The sequence below is a fragment of the Castor canadensis genome, chromosome 7 (genome assembly GCF_047511655.1).
Source record: "Castor canadensis chromosome 7, mCasCan1.hap1v2, whole genome shotgun sequence".
NCBI lineage: Eukaryota > Metazoa > Chordata > Mammalia > Rodentia > Castoridae > Castor > Castor canadensis.
The window spans coordinates 120,988,268-121,004,623 of record NC_133392.1 but is presented as its reverse complement, the minus strand read 5'-3'; the positions used below and the strand labels follow the sequence as shown (position 1 = coordinate 121,004,623).

The following is a 16,356-nucleotide window of genomic DNA, read 5'->3' as shown; positions in this document are numbered from 1 at the left end:
AATTTGTGGAGCCTTTAGACTACCTGATCTTTATAGGTTTGGCAGAATTTCTTGTGAAACTGTCTGGGCCTGGTTCTTTTTTTGTTGGGTAGTTGCCTAGTAATTTTCTCTAATTCTTTTAGGTTTAAATATTCTGTTTCATTGGGATCAATTTTTGGTAGTTCTCTACAAAATTATCCATTTCATTTAGATTTTCAAATCAGTTTGTGTGGATTTTTATTTTTAAAAATCATTTACGATTTAAAAATTTCTCTCTGTTTCAAAAGGAACATTTTCTCTGTGTGTTCACACTTGGGAAGAGGGTGTTTTCTTCCTCATGGTAGTTTTAGTGCAACTGTAGGCCTGCCACTAGCTCTCCTCTTCTCTCCTCTGCACAGTTTTTCCTCAGACTGCTCTTGTTCCCCAAAGGTTTGCAGTGGGAGCATGAGTAACTGTTGGCTAGAATTTGGTCTTTTTTGTTTTTGTGTTTTCTTTTTTTCTAACTTACATGTAATTTGAAGTTTTGAGATCTTCTGTTTTCTGGTTATGCTGATCGTGTGGTTTTGTGCTGTCTTCTTTTTCTCTTCTTGGTCTGTATTGTTTTTGGAGGTATGGAGAGAGAGAAATTTAGCAGTTTCCATTGTCCTTGGCAATGGAAAGTCTGCTGCTGGTGTTTTTAAGCTTATATATTTTCTCAAGTTTTACATTACTTGGAATAGCTAGATAGCTTCCTAATCTAAAATTTGAAATAAAAGTGTATACTATTTTTGTTGAAGTGTTATTTTAATAACATTTCAAGTTATAGAATTTCATGGGATATGTTGTAATTTGAAATTTTTGTTTGTGAATGTGTATCACAAATGGATTCATAGGAAAGTTTATAGTAGCTTAAATCACTTACGGAATTAGTCGATTTTTGTGGCCTGATAATTTGATTCATGGAGAGTAAAATCTTTTTATACTCAGCATATCCTTTGAACAGCCAAAAATCTTAACTGGAAGTTCTGAATCAGTACCCAGACTTAAGAAATATGTGATAACTGACTGGCAGAATATTTTTCAAGGAGACATTGTCTTTTATAGATTTCAAGGTAAGAAAAAAGGAAAAAAGATATCAGTACTTATCAAGTATCTCTTAAGTTGGACAGTATGCCTAGTGCTTTTAAGTGATTTTTATCTGTTCCTCCTTCAACCAAGTCATGCATGAATTGCTTGTACATCTTCTAAGAGAGATAATAAAGCATTTGTACTTCTTATCACAAGGAAGTTGCTACTAGCTGAGGTCACCAATTCCATTTTTGGGGTGATTCCATTGGTTATAGTGCTCTTTTTTGTGTTAAGCTCAAATCTCTCTCCCTCCAGTTTATTCTATCTTGTGTCACTTCAGAACAAGCCTCTTTCACCTCACAGCCCTCCAAGTACCTGAAGCCAGCCCTGACCTTGTACTTAAGTTTCTCTCTTCTCTTTAGCTGTTTCTCACTAGACTTATTTCTCACCTGTATAATTGCTGTAATATACACAATTATATATGTGACCACATGTAAACTTCTCTGGTAGTCACATCACACTGTTGAGTTCCAATGAGCTTGCAATTGAATAGAACCTCAGAGTCTGTCTTAGTTGCTTCTCCTTTTCCCAGGCTGTTATGGGGATTTAAGAATAGGACTGGGTCTTTAATTTATATTCTGACCCATTCCACTGAAAAAACTTGTTGAAGTCTATTTGGATCCACTATTATAGAAGTCCTTTCCAGTTTCAGGTTTGGTGAGAGTTCCTTTGATCTTCTAATTTAGTTTTGGGTAGAAATATTAACTAGATCACTGCTGAAGTTAGAGGTTAGTGCTACAGAGTTCTTTAGGTTGAGGCATCCTTGTTTCCCAATGAGTGTTTGTTTATAGGACACTAAGCTCATGAGATCCTGCCGTGGCTCCAAGTATGTTATGAAATGTTTCCCCTACTTTAATCCTCCTTTGGATGTCACAGTGCACATGCAATGGTGAAAGTCCTATGGTAAAGAGATCTGTTTCTTTTTTTTTTCTTTTTTTCTTTTATGATTCATATGTGAAGAGATCTGTTTCTTTAACCTAGTCTAAACTTGTTAGGCAGAAGAACCCTTAGTTTTTAGTACCACCAAAAAAACAAAACAAAACAAAACAAAAAAACCCAAAATTAAAAACAAGGAAACAAAACCCATACTACATTATTTTATTTTCTTATCTTGTCCAAAAAGATATCCTCAGGAACTTAGTAAATTGTCTTTCTGATATCCAGATACTATGCTTACCTTGAGCTAACAGTTAATTCAATCACAAAAGATAGTAATTTAATTTGGCTTGTTCTTATTGAACTCATATTGTCCTTCTGATCACCAGTCTAAATTGCTGTAAGACCACCAATGTGGAATCCATCTTTTGGTTTTATTACAATTGCTGTAAGTTTTTCTCAATTGTATGTATGTTGTTTTTGCTCTGAAGATCATTCTCCTTGACAGAGAAGATAGAACTAGAACAGAAATAGGAACTCTATTGTACTTTGCCATCCAAAATATTATCAATTCCAATCAGTGGACTTCTTCCTTCTTGGCCTTTGCGGTTCCAAATAAGATTCAAACCCTATTTTATTCTGTTTTGTTGTCTTCTTCTTTTTCCTTTTTTTTTGGAGGCAGGTTTCACTATGTAACCCAGGCTGACCTGGCTTCAAACTCCTATCTCAACCTCCCAAGTGCTGAGTTGCATAACCAGGCCTGGCTTGTCTTTTTTTTTTTTGGGCCTCATGCTTGCTAGGCGGGCGCTGTTACCACTTGAGCCACTTTGCTATCCCTTTTTTAGCAGTGGGTGTTTTTGGAGAGGGTCTTGGGAACTGCTTTGAATACCATCCTCCTGATCTCTGCCTCCTGAGTAGCTAGGATTACAAGTGTGAACCATCAGTGCCTGGCTGCTTTTGTTTTCTTGACACTATTACATACTTAAGTTTTCTGTTAAAGGATTTAAAAAGCATACATAGTTTGTGTCAGGATGTAACTCTTTAAAGACCCTTCTGCCTTGTCGTAAGGAAAGGAGGGAAGATGAGGTATTTGTCAGGCTCTGGAGGGCATGACTGGTACAGTTCACTCAGCCCATGAGCATTAGGGTGTCTGGCAGACTCTAGAAGCATCGCTGACAGTGCTCTCCTGCCTTAGACCATGTAGTCCTAGTCCTAGATGATATTTTCCAGTGTTTGAAACTGAACACTAGTTCTAAGTAGAATAGGCAGTTTGAACTGTTTTTTTTTTTTTTTTATCTCATATGCTTCTTAGTTGATTCCACTCATTAAGCACACCCAGATTTAACTATAAAAAATTTTAAGGGAGGGATAAGTATTAACTCTTCCTCAGCATTGATATCTATGCTAGGAAAGATTTGGAAATATTTAGCAGAATACTGAATACCATTACAACATTTGTTAATAAGCAGCAGAAAGACATGAACACGCTAATGTATGATTGTTTTTTCTGCAGGAACAAAAATTGAACACTTTGCAAAAATTGGATGGAAAAATCATAAACACTCAGTTAATAACCCGTAAGTATTTCAGAGACATGAAATGATAATCTGGTTTATCCTACTGTGTGATACGCAACTTTATATTTGAAAAGCAAATGTAAGAAAGATCTTAAATATAGTAACTTGAATGTTTATTTTTTTCTTATAAAAGGTTTATGTTCAAGTCAACATTTGACTACTTTTACAGTTCTAGTTTTTGGCTTGTTTATATTTAGAATACCATTAAAGCTTAATAACTCTTTTAAATAAGAATATAAATGACTGGCATTATAAGATACAGGGCTGTTGGGTGTGGGTGGCTCACACCTGTAATCCTAGCTACTCAGGAGGCAGAGATCAGGAGGATTGCAGTTTGAAGCCAGCCTGGGCAAATAGTTAGTGAGACCCCATGTCGATAAACCCTTCACAACAATAGGGTTGGTGGAATGGTCCAAGGTGAAGGCCCTAAGTTTAAACCCCAGTACCACAAAAAAAAAAAAAAAAAAAAGATATGGGGCTGAGGGTGTAGTTAAAGTGGTAAAGGTCCTCCTTAACAAGTGAGAGGCCATGCGTTCAAACCCTAGTACCACCAGGAAAAAAAGAAAAAGATATAACTGGAGCTGAGGATATAGCTCATTGATAGAGCTTATGCTTAGCATGGGTGAGCTTCTGGGTTCATTCCCTAGCACTGCGAAAAAAGTTTGTAGGCAGGGCATTGGTGGCTCATGCCTGTAATCCTAGCTACTCACCAGGCAGAGATCAGGAGGATCGTGGTTCAAAGCCAGCCTGGGCAAATAGTTCAAGAGACCCTATCTTGAAAATACCCAGTACAAAAAGGGGCTGGTGGAGTGGCTCAAGGGGTAGAGCACCTGCCTACAAAGCATGAGGCCCTGAGTTCAAACCCCAGTGCTGAAAAAAAAAAGTTTGTAAAATGCACACAATTACTGAGATGGGTTTCAATTATTTTAGTGTTATTAACTTCCTCTGGTAGAATATGATTATTAATATCCTAAAAATAATCCAAAGTAAAATTACATCAGATGTATTACGATCAATGATATTTGAATCTGTGGTGCCTGGTATAACGCCTGGCTCATAACATGTACTCAATATTAGCTAAATAAAATTGGGCCATTGGGAAATGGACTGATGTCTCACTACTAGAATCTTTATAAAAGCAGCAGGTATTAGTCAATTTCTGTTGATAATAGCACTGTCACAGTACGGATGAGTTATAAAGTGTGGTGGTGCCCTCCTATAATCCCAGTGCTCAGAAGATTGAGAGTTTGAGGCATATAGGTCTGTGACTGTCTGGTCTTTCTCCCTTTTCTTACAAAGATTCCAGGATTCAATCACGAACACTGCACCCTGATGTCCTTATCTAATACTAAATACTATAGTCAAATTAAATTCTCTCTTCTCATTACCTCACAATAGGGACTAAATTTCAGTATGTGAATCCTTGGGGGAGATAACTCAAACGATAGCACCACCAGACAATAAAAATAGTGGCTGGTTTTATTAAATTCTGATATGAGCCATTGTGTGATATGTACATTTTTATGTACTCTTCTCAAGGACCCTATAAGAGTAATTTTTTTTTCTAACTTTATAGTTGAGGAACATAAGACTTCCAGAAATTGTGCAACTTTCCCTGGTTCTAAGTAGCGGCAATATAATAAATAAATAAGCATGTATACTTGTGTGTGTGTGTGTGTGTGTGTGTGTGTGTGTGTGTGTGTGTCTATATCTGTATATTTCTCCCTTCTAGATTATAAACTAGCTCAAAAGTCCAGCCTATATTTCCACGGTTGGTCTTTTTTGGTAATCAGTCTCCAGTCTGGAAGATAACAAGGGGCTTATTGCCTCATTAACATAACAATGACACTCCTGTCACTTAAGAATTCTAAGGGTTTTAGAAGCTCCATGCCAGAAATCCAAAGACCAGACAATTTTTCTTATATATAGTATATGGTATTTTGGAGTTGAAACTATTACTTACTCAAGGTTGAAACTTCATAGAAGTCTTTGTGGTTGTGAAAAGAATATTCACATATTATTCTGACTCTGGACCAAAACATCTTCAGCAAAAGTTGCAATTATTAATTCTCATTTTCTAATTACTTATTTAGGTATTCCCAGTTCCAAGATGAATACAGTATAAATGATGTAATGAGATCTCGAAGTGTTTTTGATTTTTTGACTGTCTTACAATGTTGGTAAGAAAAACATATTTTAACATTTAATAGATGTAACTTCTCCATCCTTACCATCCCTCTGTGTCTGGGTATAGCTTTTATAGAACTACCAATGTGGTCCTCATTCTAGGTTATTTTATGAGAGTGCCTTATTTCTGATTCCTGCCCCAAGACAGACTGACTCAATCCTGAGAAACTGTATATTTTATTTCCTCCTCCTCTCATGACTTCTATTTGTTTTGGTTGTTTTAATTATATTTATTCATTAAAATGTGACTTAGGAGACAAGTAGAATCCAAAGGTTTTTTTCCTTGTTTTGTCTGTTGTAGACTTCTAATACAGGAAGTTTTATTCTGCTGGAGTAACTAAGAATAAAAGTAACACAGGAAAAAAAATCATAGCTGTAATGATGCTAATCATTGCATCTTGCCTGTCTCCTAGATATCGGGTATAGTTCCTGCAGGACTCCTAGTATACACCTTACTGAGCCCTGGAGATTCTGGCTAGGATGAAGGTGAACAAGTTGGGTCATCTGTTATCTTTTGCAGTCTGAGGGTCTGCCCCCTTAGAAAGTCCTATTGAAACTGAGCGTGGTGGCTTGCGCCTGTAATCCTAGCTATTTGGGAGGCTGAGATCGTAAGGATCATGGTTTGAGGCCAATCCCAGCAAATAGTTGGAGATACTCCATCTCCAAAATACCCAGAACAAAATGTACTGGAGGTATGGCTCAAGTGGTAGAGTTCCTGCTTTGCAAGTCCTAAATTCAAACCCCAGTTCCTCCAAAAACAAAACAAAAAACCCCAACAAGTCCTACTGAATTCCCAGAGGGCTTCTTGTGTTTGCAGTCTAGCTTCACAGCTTGCTCTAAGGGAATGATCTATTTTGAGGAGATCTCAAGAGTCTTATTCATGGATTTTCTGTTATTCCCTATTCTGTCCCTTCCCAGTTTCCAAAGGGAGTTCAGGACTGAGCTATCTAGGATAGAGCAGTGTTGGAGCTATATGGGCCTATAGTAGAACCTTTACTGTAGTAGGATAGGAAATAACCTTTTGGACTCACTCTCAGAAAGTCCCCAGGAGTTGCCTCATGTACCTGCAGAGGCAAATCCAGGATTTTTTGCAATGAGAACTTTTTGGGAGAGACTCTAAAGACTAAGCGGTGACTGACAGCTGAGGTCTAGCAGAGATTCAGTCCTCAGTGGGAAGCCTGTGTAGTATTTAATAGTACTGCATTGGCCAGCAAACACACCTAGGCTTCCTTCTCCTGTGTCCCAGTCTGAAGTCCTAAGACTGAGGCAGGTTGGGGTAGGTAATTATTTACTTCTCTTAGTCCCACTTCAGATGGTGCTGCAGCAGCAGTTTTGGCTAGTGAAGAGTTTGTAGACAAGTATGGCCTGCAATCTAAAGCTGTGGAAATTGTGGCACAAGAGATGATGACTGATTTTCCAAGCACGTTTGAAGAAAAAAGTGTTATTAAAATGGTATGTCTGAGATTCTGTTTTATATCAAATTGAGGAAATGCTGTTTAAAATGTTAAGGTAATACTATGTTGTCACCAGCTTTGGAAGTTACTTACTTGGAAAATATTGGTCTAGAAATTTTAATACTATAGCCTGTCCTTAAGAATCTGTTAAGGGAAAACAACTGATGAGAAGAGAAGCTTCTTATGATGGAGCCATGAGTATGATAGTATTTAATTAACTAGATATATTGTTTATTTTTATTTTGAGTTGACTAAATATGCAAGACTCCAGTCTTATAGAGGTAAGGGGAAACCAAAGATGTTTTCATAGAACTTCACTGTTTTTGTGATGGGGGTCATGCTATTATTGTCTAGGCTGGCCTTAAACTATTGAGCTCAAGCAATCTACTGTCTCAGCCTCCCCAGTAGCTAGGACAACAGGTGACTACTACTATACCTGGCTTCAGAGAACTTTCTTAGCCCTTAGTACTTCAAAAATCCTGATAAAAGCTAGTTGCCTGTGACTCAAACCTGTAGTTTGAGAGAGATTGAGATTGGGAGAATCAAAGTTTGAGGTCAATTTAGTCAAATAGTTCTTGAGATCCCCATCTCCAAAATAACCAGGCAAAATGGATTGGAGGTGTGGCTCAAGCAGTAGAGCACCTGCTTTGCAAACGTGAAGCCCTGAATTCAAACCCCACTCACACCAAAACCAAAATAACAACAAAAAATCCTGAATAAAGATTTTGTGGGAAAATAGAGAAAGTAAAAAAAATGAGAATTCAGACCCAGAGTTAGTTGAATATTTAAAGATTACCTCCTTTCACCACAGAAACAATTACACGGTAAATTACAGTTTGCAGAATGATTTTACAACAATGCTATGAACTTGAAAATGTCCTTGTGACTCGGTCAGTGCTATGATTTGTATCTGAAATGTCCCCCAAAAGTTTGTGTGTTGAAGGCTTGGTCCTAAATCCAACAGTGTTCAGAGGTAGAGCCTTGGAAAGTGTTTGGATCATGAGGGCTCTGATCTTATCAGTGTGTTAACCCATTGGATGCATTCATAGCTTAATGGATTTTGGGGAAAGGCTTTTTTTTCTTTTTAAAGAGAAGTGATTTCTCTGCCTACTTTCTGGCCTCCATGAGGTGAGTAGCTTTGTAATACCATGTCCTCCCTGCTGTGAGGTTCTTCTGCCTTGCCATGGGCGCAAAGTGATGGGACCAAGATTGAAGCCTCTGAACCCATGAACCAAAATAAAACTTTCCTAACTTTTTTTTTTTTTGATTGAGATAGGATCTCAGTATGTAGCCTAGGATGGCTTCTAACTCATGATCCTCCTGCCTCAGCCTCCAAGTGCAGGGATTATACAACAACCTGCCATTTTCCTTCTTTAAGTTGCTTTACTTGGGCATTTTATCTCAGTGATAGAAAGTTCACTAACAAACCAAGATTACAAAGTTCAATTGTGGCCAAGGTGAAACTTATACTTAAGTTTTCTCTTCATACATTTTCTATTATTCCAGCTTTATTTCTTGAAGAAAATTTGAGTTTGCATTTTGTTTTATTATAAAAAACCAAAGAAGGGTTAAGACATGGACTTTGAATGTATAAGGCACTGGGTTCAATCCCCAGTACTATAAAAAAAAGGAAAAAAAAAAAGAAAAGAAGTACAGGTTTTGAAAAATGGTTTGAATCCTATGTGACACTAAAAGAAGAGGGTTTTTTTTGTTTTTGTTTTTGTTTTTTTTGTGGTACTGTGGTACTACTGGGTCCTGGGTCCTGGTCTTCCTAGGCAGACATTCTACCACATGAACCATTCTACCGGGGTCTTGCTTTATGCCTATGCTGGCCTGGACTGCAATCCTACTATTTGTGCTTTCACATATAGCTGAATGACAGACATACCATTATGCCCAGCCACTGGTTGGAGATGGAGTCTCGAGAACTTTTTGCCTGGGCTGGCTTCAAACCACGGTCCTCCAGATCTCTACCTCCCAAATAGCTAGTATTACAGGTTTGTGTGGTGTGTATAGCCTTGTATATTTTCTTTTTAAAATTTGAACAAAAAAATTTTTCTTTTGCAGTACTGGGGTTTCAACCCAGGGCCTACACCTTGAGCCACTCCTCCAGCCCTTTTTTGTGATGGGTGTTTTTTGAGATAGGGTCTCTCAAATTGTTTGCCCAAGGTTGGCCTTGAACTGCGATTCTCCTGATCTCTGCCCCCTGAGTAGCTAGGATTATAGGTGTGAGCCACTGGTGCCCAGCTGAACAAAATTTTATTTCTATCTTCCCACTTTTTCTTAATGTATTCACAGCCCTGTTTATTTTCATATAGAAAATTTCCCATGTTTTTTAGTGTATCTGATTTATATGTCATATGGTGTGACAAATGTCTACAACCAGTTTACCACAACTATGCATTGGGATTTGATAGAGATTTCACAATTTAGCACAACATATAATCTGAGGAATCCAAAGTCCTTTATGTGAATCATATTTAAACCTCTGTACTTTCTGGTACAAAATGTAATAGGTAATCTCTTCTTGAGATATATATTACATATATATTAATATGTATATTATGTATATATATATATATATATTTTTTTTTTTTTTTCTGGCAGTACTGGGGTTTGGACTCAGGGCCTCATGCTTGCTAGGCAGGGCACTTCACCACCTGAGCCACTCTGCCAGTCCTATTTTGTGTTGGGTATTTTCAAGATAGGTTCTCATGAACTATTTGCCTGGGTTGTCTTCAACCTCTGTTCTCCTGATCTCTTCCTCCCAAGTAGCTGAGATTACAGGGGTGAGCCACTGGTACCTGACCCTCCTTGATATTACTTTATTTGGACTTTCTGTGTAGTATAGAGTCAATTGAGGTTTCAATATGTGTAGTATGCTGAGCTGTTAAGGTTATATATATAGTATTCTCTTAAAATCCTTGTGTAAAAGGCCCAGTTTTGGTGCCCTGAGTTTATTTATATATGGCTTTGTTTTTTAGGTTGGCTACGATATAAGTAAAGAAGCTGCCAGAAAATGCTATGAAAAATCTGGCCTGAGACCAAGTGATATTGATGTAATAGAACTTCATGATTGCTTTTCTGTCAATGAACTCCTTACTTATGAAGCATTGGGCCTCTGTCCAGAAGGTAGTATCTTTGAAGAGGGAATATTAATTGGGTAGATTTCATTGAGAAAGCTTCACTTTCACTATTAAAAGATTTCACTAATTGCCTTTCCCTCCATATTGACTCTGCCACACTGAACGAAGTGAATGTAAGCAGTTTTGGAGTTTTTAGAACATGTAGTCATGGACAATACCAACACTGAGATAACAGAGCATACACATAATTTACATTGCATAGACCAGAGTGCTTATAATGTATCCTTAAAACTTCAAAATGATGTATCATTGCACATGTAATTCCAAGTATTTCTAACTGTGTCTAAACGAAGACTTGCAGAAAAGAAAATGGAAAAAAATAGTTGGCGGAATTTGAGAGTTCTTTTCATTGCTAAACTGTACCATTTTCCTTTAGTGTATGAGACTTCTACTTGCTTTTCTCACTTGCCAACATTTGATATGGTCTGTTTTTAAAGATTTCATCCATGCTGAAGAGTATGTAATTGTATCTTATTTTAGATTTCATTACATATTGCTGGTGACTACCCATATGGAGTATCTTTTCATGTGCTTACTGGTCATACGTATATCTTCTTTTGTGAAGTGTCAATTTAAATCTTTGCTCTTTAGTTATTTGTTTTTGCTTTTATTGTGGTGTAAGTGTTTTCATATGCATGCGTTCTGAATATGAGTCATTTATCTAATGAACGTATGTGGTGAACATTTTCTCCTAGTCTGTGAACATAGTATTCCACTCTGTTGATATAGTGGGATTTAGGTTGGCCATTTTATTATGTTTTTTACTTGTCCTCACTGCTTTTTGTTCTTTCGTTTCCCTTCTCCTGCCTTCTTTTGCACTGTTTGGATACTTCTAGTATTTTACTTTATCTGTTGGATTTTTGGCTGTATCTCTTTTTTTTCTTTGGTGGTTATAGGACTAGGTTTCTCAGCCTTGGCATTTGAGCTCTATTATTCTTGTGATGGGGATTGTACATTTTAAGATATTCAGCAGTATTTTTAGTTTCTTACCCACAAAATACAGTTGCACGTCCATCAACAGTGTGACAACCAAAAATGTCTCTAGCTGGCAAAAATCTCTGCCAGCTGACAACATCTGCTATAGGGGTTATGGTTTGTGTATTTAACTTCCAGTTTTCTTTGAGTTAATATTGTACCATATCACACCACCACATAGGTCCATTAACTGACTCCCCTTTGTTCTACACTGACCCTTATGCTATAGTTGTCATATATATTCCACTTATTTTGAAACCCAATTATATCATGATACAATTTTTGCTCTCACCAGTCATAAATATTTTAAAGACATGAGAAGGAAAAATGTCTTTTATATTTACCTAGATGCTTATAATTTCTGTTACTCTTTCTTCAAGACACAAGTTTTTTCCCATAGTTATTTACCCTAGCCTGAAAACCTTTTAGCATTTCTTACAAAGCAAGTCTCTTGGAGATGAATTCTCTTCATTTTCTTTCATCAGAAAATGTCTTTACTTAACCTTAATTCCCAAAGAAAATGTTCGCTGGATCTGGAATTCTGAGATGACAGCTGTTTTTTTTTTTTTTTTTTTTTTTGGTGATACTGGGGCTTGAACTCAGGGCCTTATGCTTGCTCGAGCAACTCCGACAGTCCTTTTTGGTGTTCAGTATTTTCAAGACAGGGTCTTGAGAACTGTTTGCTCAGGCTGGCTTTGAACTGTGATCCTCCTGATCTCTACCACCTGAATAAGATTTCAGGTGTGAGCCACTGGCACCCGGCTATATTAATATATGTTTAAATTTACTGACTTCTTATTTATCTTCTTTCTGCTCTTTTTTTTTTCTTTTTGCTGTACTAGGGTTTGAACTCAGGGCCTACACCTTGAGCCACTCCAGCAGCCCTTTTTTTGTGATTGGTTTTTTTTTGAGATAGGGTCTCTCAAACTATCTCCCCAGGCTGGCTTTAAACAATGATCCTACTGATCTCTGTCTCCTGAGTAACTAGGATTACAGGCATGAGTCACTGGGGCCCAGCTTCTTTCTGCTCTTGAACCATTCTTGTGAGTTTTTTTATTTAAAATATTTCATTTTTATTTCTAAAATTTCCATGTGGTTCATTTTCTAGTTTCTTTTGCTCTGCTGAGAACTTGTACTCTGTGTTCATTTCTAGTGTGGCTTTCTTTACTTTGTTTTAAAGGCCTTGATAATTCCATAATCAAGGCTTTCTCAGGTTTTGCACCTTTTGGGGGAGATGTTGAGCTCAGGGCTTTGTGCTTGCTGTACCACTTGAGCATTGTCCCAGCCCTGTTTTGCTTTAGCTATTTTTTAGGCAGGGTCTCTGGGTTTTTTGTTTATTTGTTTTTTTCTGGAGCTGACCTTGGATCCTCCTGATCTCTGCTTCCTGAGTAGCAGGGATTAGAGGCATGAGTTTATACCTATTGATGGTGTTTTCCCCTTGAGAGTGTTTACATTTTTCTATTCTTTTATTGAGTACTCTTGGATGGCATTGTGGACAGGGTAATAAATCCTTTGCAGAGTGTTGATGTTTTTGTTTTAGTAAGCAGTCAGCTCAGTATTTTTGTGACACATTCTGTCTTGCCTTTTGAGGGTGGTGGCCAAAATCCTTGTTCAGTTCTCTAAGTCTTTGCTGTCTGTGCTGGTTTGAGTCCATCCTGTTGCATCCTTGGTTCAAGAGTGAGCCTGAGGCCTGGGGGCAGAGCACTTGCCTACCTGATGTGAGGTCCTGAGTTCCTTCCTGAGAAACAGAAAAAAAGTGAGCCTGATACTTGCACAGGTCCACAGAATTGTGAGTTCCCTTTTCTGGTACTCTCCACTGTGGCCTTCCCTGACTCTTCAGCTTCTGGGACTTTTTTTTCCTGATTCCTTTGGTTAGAAAGATGGAGTTGGTGTTAGAGTTTTTGCTACCTCTGCTGCCCCTGCTGCCATGCTGTTCCAGAACTGTGCTCATTTTGGACAAAAGCTGCTAACAGAATCTACAGAAACATAACTGGGAACAAACCCTCGTGCAGTTCAAGTTTCCACTTTCTGTAATCCTCCTGCTTTTGTTTACTTTCACAGTCCTCAGGTAGTTATGTTTAGTATTTTATCCAGTGTTGTCAGATGTAATCAGTGGGGGAAGAGCACCATAGGAACACATGCTGCCTTAGCAGAATGGGAACCCAGTTTCAGGGTTAAATGGCACATATATGATGATGATGTTTTAAGTTTATATCCCTAGCTCTGTTCCTGAATCTCTAGACTCAGGTATCCAGCAACCTACTTTTTAGGTTTTTTTTTTTTTTTAAATATCTTATAAGTATCTTAAACATAAGTTCAGAATTGAACTCCCAATATTTTCCAAACCTCCTCCTCTCTCATAGATCTTCTCCATCCTCCAGTTGTTCAAAATGGAAACCATAGAGTCATTCTTAAGTCCTCTCTTTGTCTCACAGTCCCCGCTGAATCCATCTCTAGTCCTGTTGGCTATGGACTCTCCCTTCAAAGTAAATTCAGAGTATGAACCTATCTTCCCACTTTTTGTCACTTGCCAGTGTTGTTTCTTGCTTAGATTATTGTAGAAGTCTCACAACTACCTTCTCTCCTTACAGAATGATTCTATTAGAACCATATAGCAATCAGTGCCATTCCTCTGTTCAAAACCCAGTAGTTTCTCATCTCACCCAGAGGCAGAAGCCAAATGTGATCTCTTTACTTCCCACTTCCTTCTCTTCAACTTCTACTCTCTGACTTTTCTGCAGCTATGTTGACCTCTTTCAAGCACTCTAGGCTCGTTCTATCTCAGGATCTTTGCTCCAGATACCTGTATGGTTTGCTCCCTCACTGCCTTCATGTCTTCAGCTAATGTTCCCTTCTCAGGACACACTGCTGCAAACACCTCACCTGTCTTCCTTTTCCGAACACTTCCCAAACTCTGCCTTCTTTCTGTAGCTTTTATGAGCATTCTACATATTATTTTTTGGATGGCAAATTATCATTTGGAGCTCCCACTTCTTATTTATCAAATAGCATCTGGAAGAATATTTTATACAATGCATACACTTTTATGTACTTCTTAACTACCTGAAATAGTGGCCAAGACATCACAGTAATGTTGAAGCCACCAAACATGAAAGTAATTTTTAAATTACCCTATTTTTATGGCTCATTGGTGTTTCCAGTTATTTGCTTTAATTTTATGGAAGTGCTTTTTTTCTTGTTTTTCCCTGTTTATTAAAAATATTTATATAGCATATAACAATACAGTTGAAAATGGAGAGAAATGAGTACATTTTGGAAAATTATGAATTTTAAAGCTATTATAATTTTAACTATATTATTGCATAGTATTATATCCATTTTAGTTCTTCTGACTTTTTTTTTTTTTTTTTGGTGGAACTGAGGTTTGAACTCAGGGCTTTGCTTTTACAAAGCAGGAGCTCTACCACTTGAGCCACACCTTCAGTCCTCTTCCTGGCTTTTGAATTTATTATATTTGGAGCAATTTTGGAAGCCAGAGAGCTCTTAGGAACTAATAGAAGGTTTGTTTCATGCAGATAAACCTTTATTGTTCAATATTTAATATTTAATTTTTAGAAGCACTTATACCAAATTGTTAAATTGTTTAAGAAATGTTTACTTTAAGAAGTTCTTGGGGGCTGGTGGAGTGGTAGAGTGACTGCTTAGCAAGCATGAGGCCCTGAGTTCAAACTCCAGAACCACCAAAAAAAAAACCAAAAAAACAAAAAAACTTGGCAATATGGAAATTAAAAAAAAAAAAAACATGCCATTTGTTCTGATGTTATTTTTTAACATTCATGAGTGTTATTTTTTCTTTTGAAGGACAAGGTGGAACACTGGTTGATAGAGGAGATAATACTTATGGAGGGAAATGGGTCATAAATCCTAGTGGTGGATTGATTTCAAAGGGACACCCACTGGGAGCTACAGGTAATACTATATGCACATTTCATAAGCTTAATTTGAATGTAAATTTGTACTCTCTGAACTTGACAGCTGGTCCTTTCATGCTTGCTTTGCCATGGTCTTTTTGATTTTTCTTTAACAGCAGTACATTTCAATAATCTTCATTAATGGTAAGAATTTGAACTAGTTGAAACTCTAAATTCAGTAATAACATATTTAAAAAATTTTTGATTCTGTCCAGGTAGGTATATAACTTAACTAATAGGATGTTTCCAAATAGAAATCTTTCTAGACCTGCTAGATAAGAAATATTTGAAATGAGCACATTATTTAAATGTGTATACATGGTTACTATTGCCTGGAAGTTATTTTCTCTTGAACTGGCTGGATTAGAAGTTATGAAATAAGAATTTGACTATGGCTGTGCTGCCGACTGGCCATGTGTTTGTTCTTATCAGTGAGCAATTAATCATTTTGACTCTTAGTTCTTTAATTATAAAATGAAAATTTGTATAATGCAGTTTCTAAAATAACTTTTAGTTCCAAAATTCTGTGATTTATTTTTGGGAAGATAGGTGGATCTTTTTTTTTTTCCATATTGCCTTATTATATTTGTTGATTAATTTAGTAGAAACTTATAAATGTCCATAGATTCCAATACAGAGAAATTAGAATTAATAATGTATTTAACCTGGGTGCCATGCCTAATGCCTGTAATCCTAGTTACTTAGGAGGCAGAGATAAGGAGGATCGTGGTTCAAAGCCAGCCTGGGCAAATAGTTCAAGAGCCCCTATCTCGCAAACACCCAGTACAGAAAAGAGCTGATGGAGTGGCTGAAGTGGTAGAGTACCTGCTTAGCAAGTGCAAGGCCCTGAGTTCAAGCCTTAGTACTACACACACACACACACACACACACACACACACACAAAGTATTTATTAAAGCAGTTAACCTTGCTTTATTTAGGTTTATCATTCAAGTTTGGTAACCTTATAACCTAGTAGAAAAAATAAATGGGAAGAGGGCAGAGGAAGTGAGAGAGGTAGATAGATACGTGCTCACACAGTTTTCTTTTATCTCATCTCTTCTTTGATTATTTTCTTTTTCATATGTCATTTTAAAAATTAACTGGGTATTTTTATTATTTTAC

At 37.2% G+C, this 16,356-nt stretch overlaps 1 protein-coding gene across 2 annotated transcripts in view; it reads left to right on the top strand.

Annotated features, from left to right (window-relative positions):
* Scp2 (sterol carrier protein 2) overlaps positions 1-16,356 on the top strand; it is a 95,661-nt gene that overhangs the window by 32,610 nt on the left and 46,695 nt on the right. For both annotated transcript variants that reach the window (XM_020174631.2, XM_020174632.2), the window contains 5 exons: positions 3,476-3,539; positions 5,633-5,719; positions 7,028-7,178; positions 10,165-10,312; positions 15,124-15,231. In XM_020174631.2, coding sequence (XP_020030220.2) covers positions 3,476-3,539; positions 5,633-5,719; positions 7,028-7,178; positions 10,165-10,312; positions 15,124-15,231 — 558 coding nt within the window. The remainder of the gene's footprint in view (positions 1-3,475; positions 3,540-5,632; positions 5,720-7,027; positions 7,179-10,164; positions 10,313-15,123; positions 15,232-16,356) is intronic.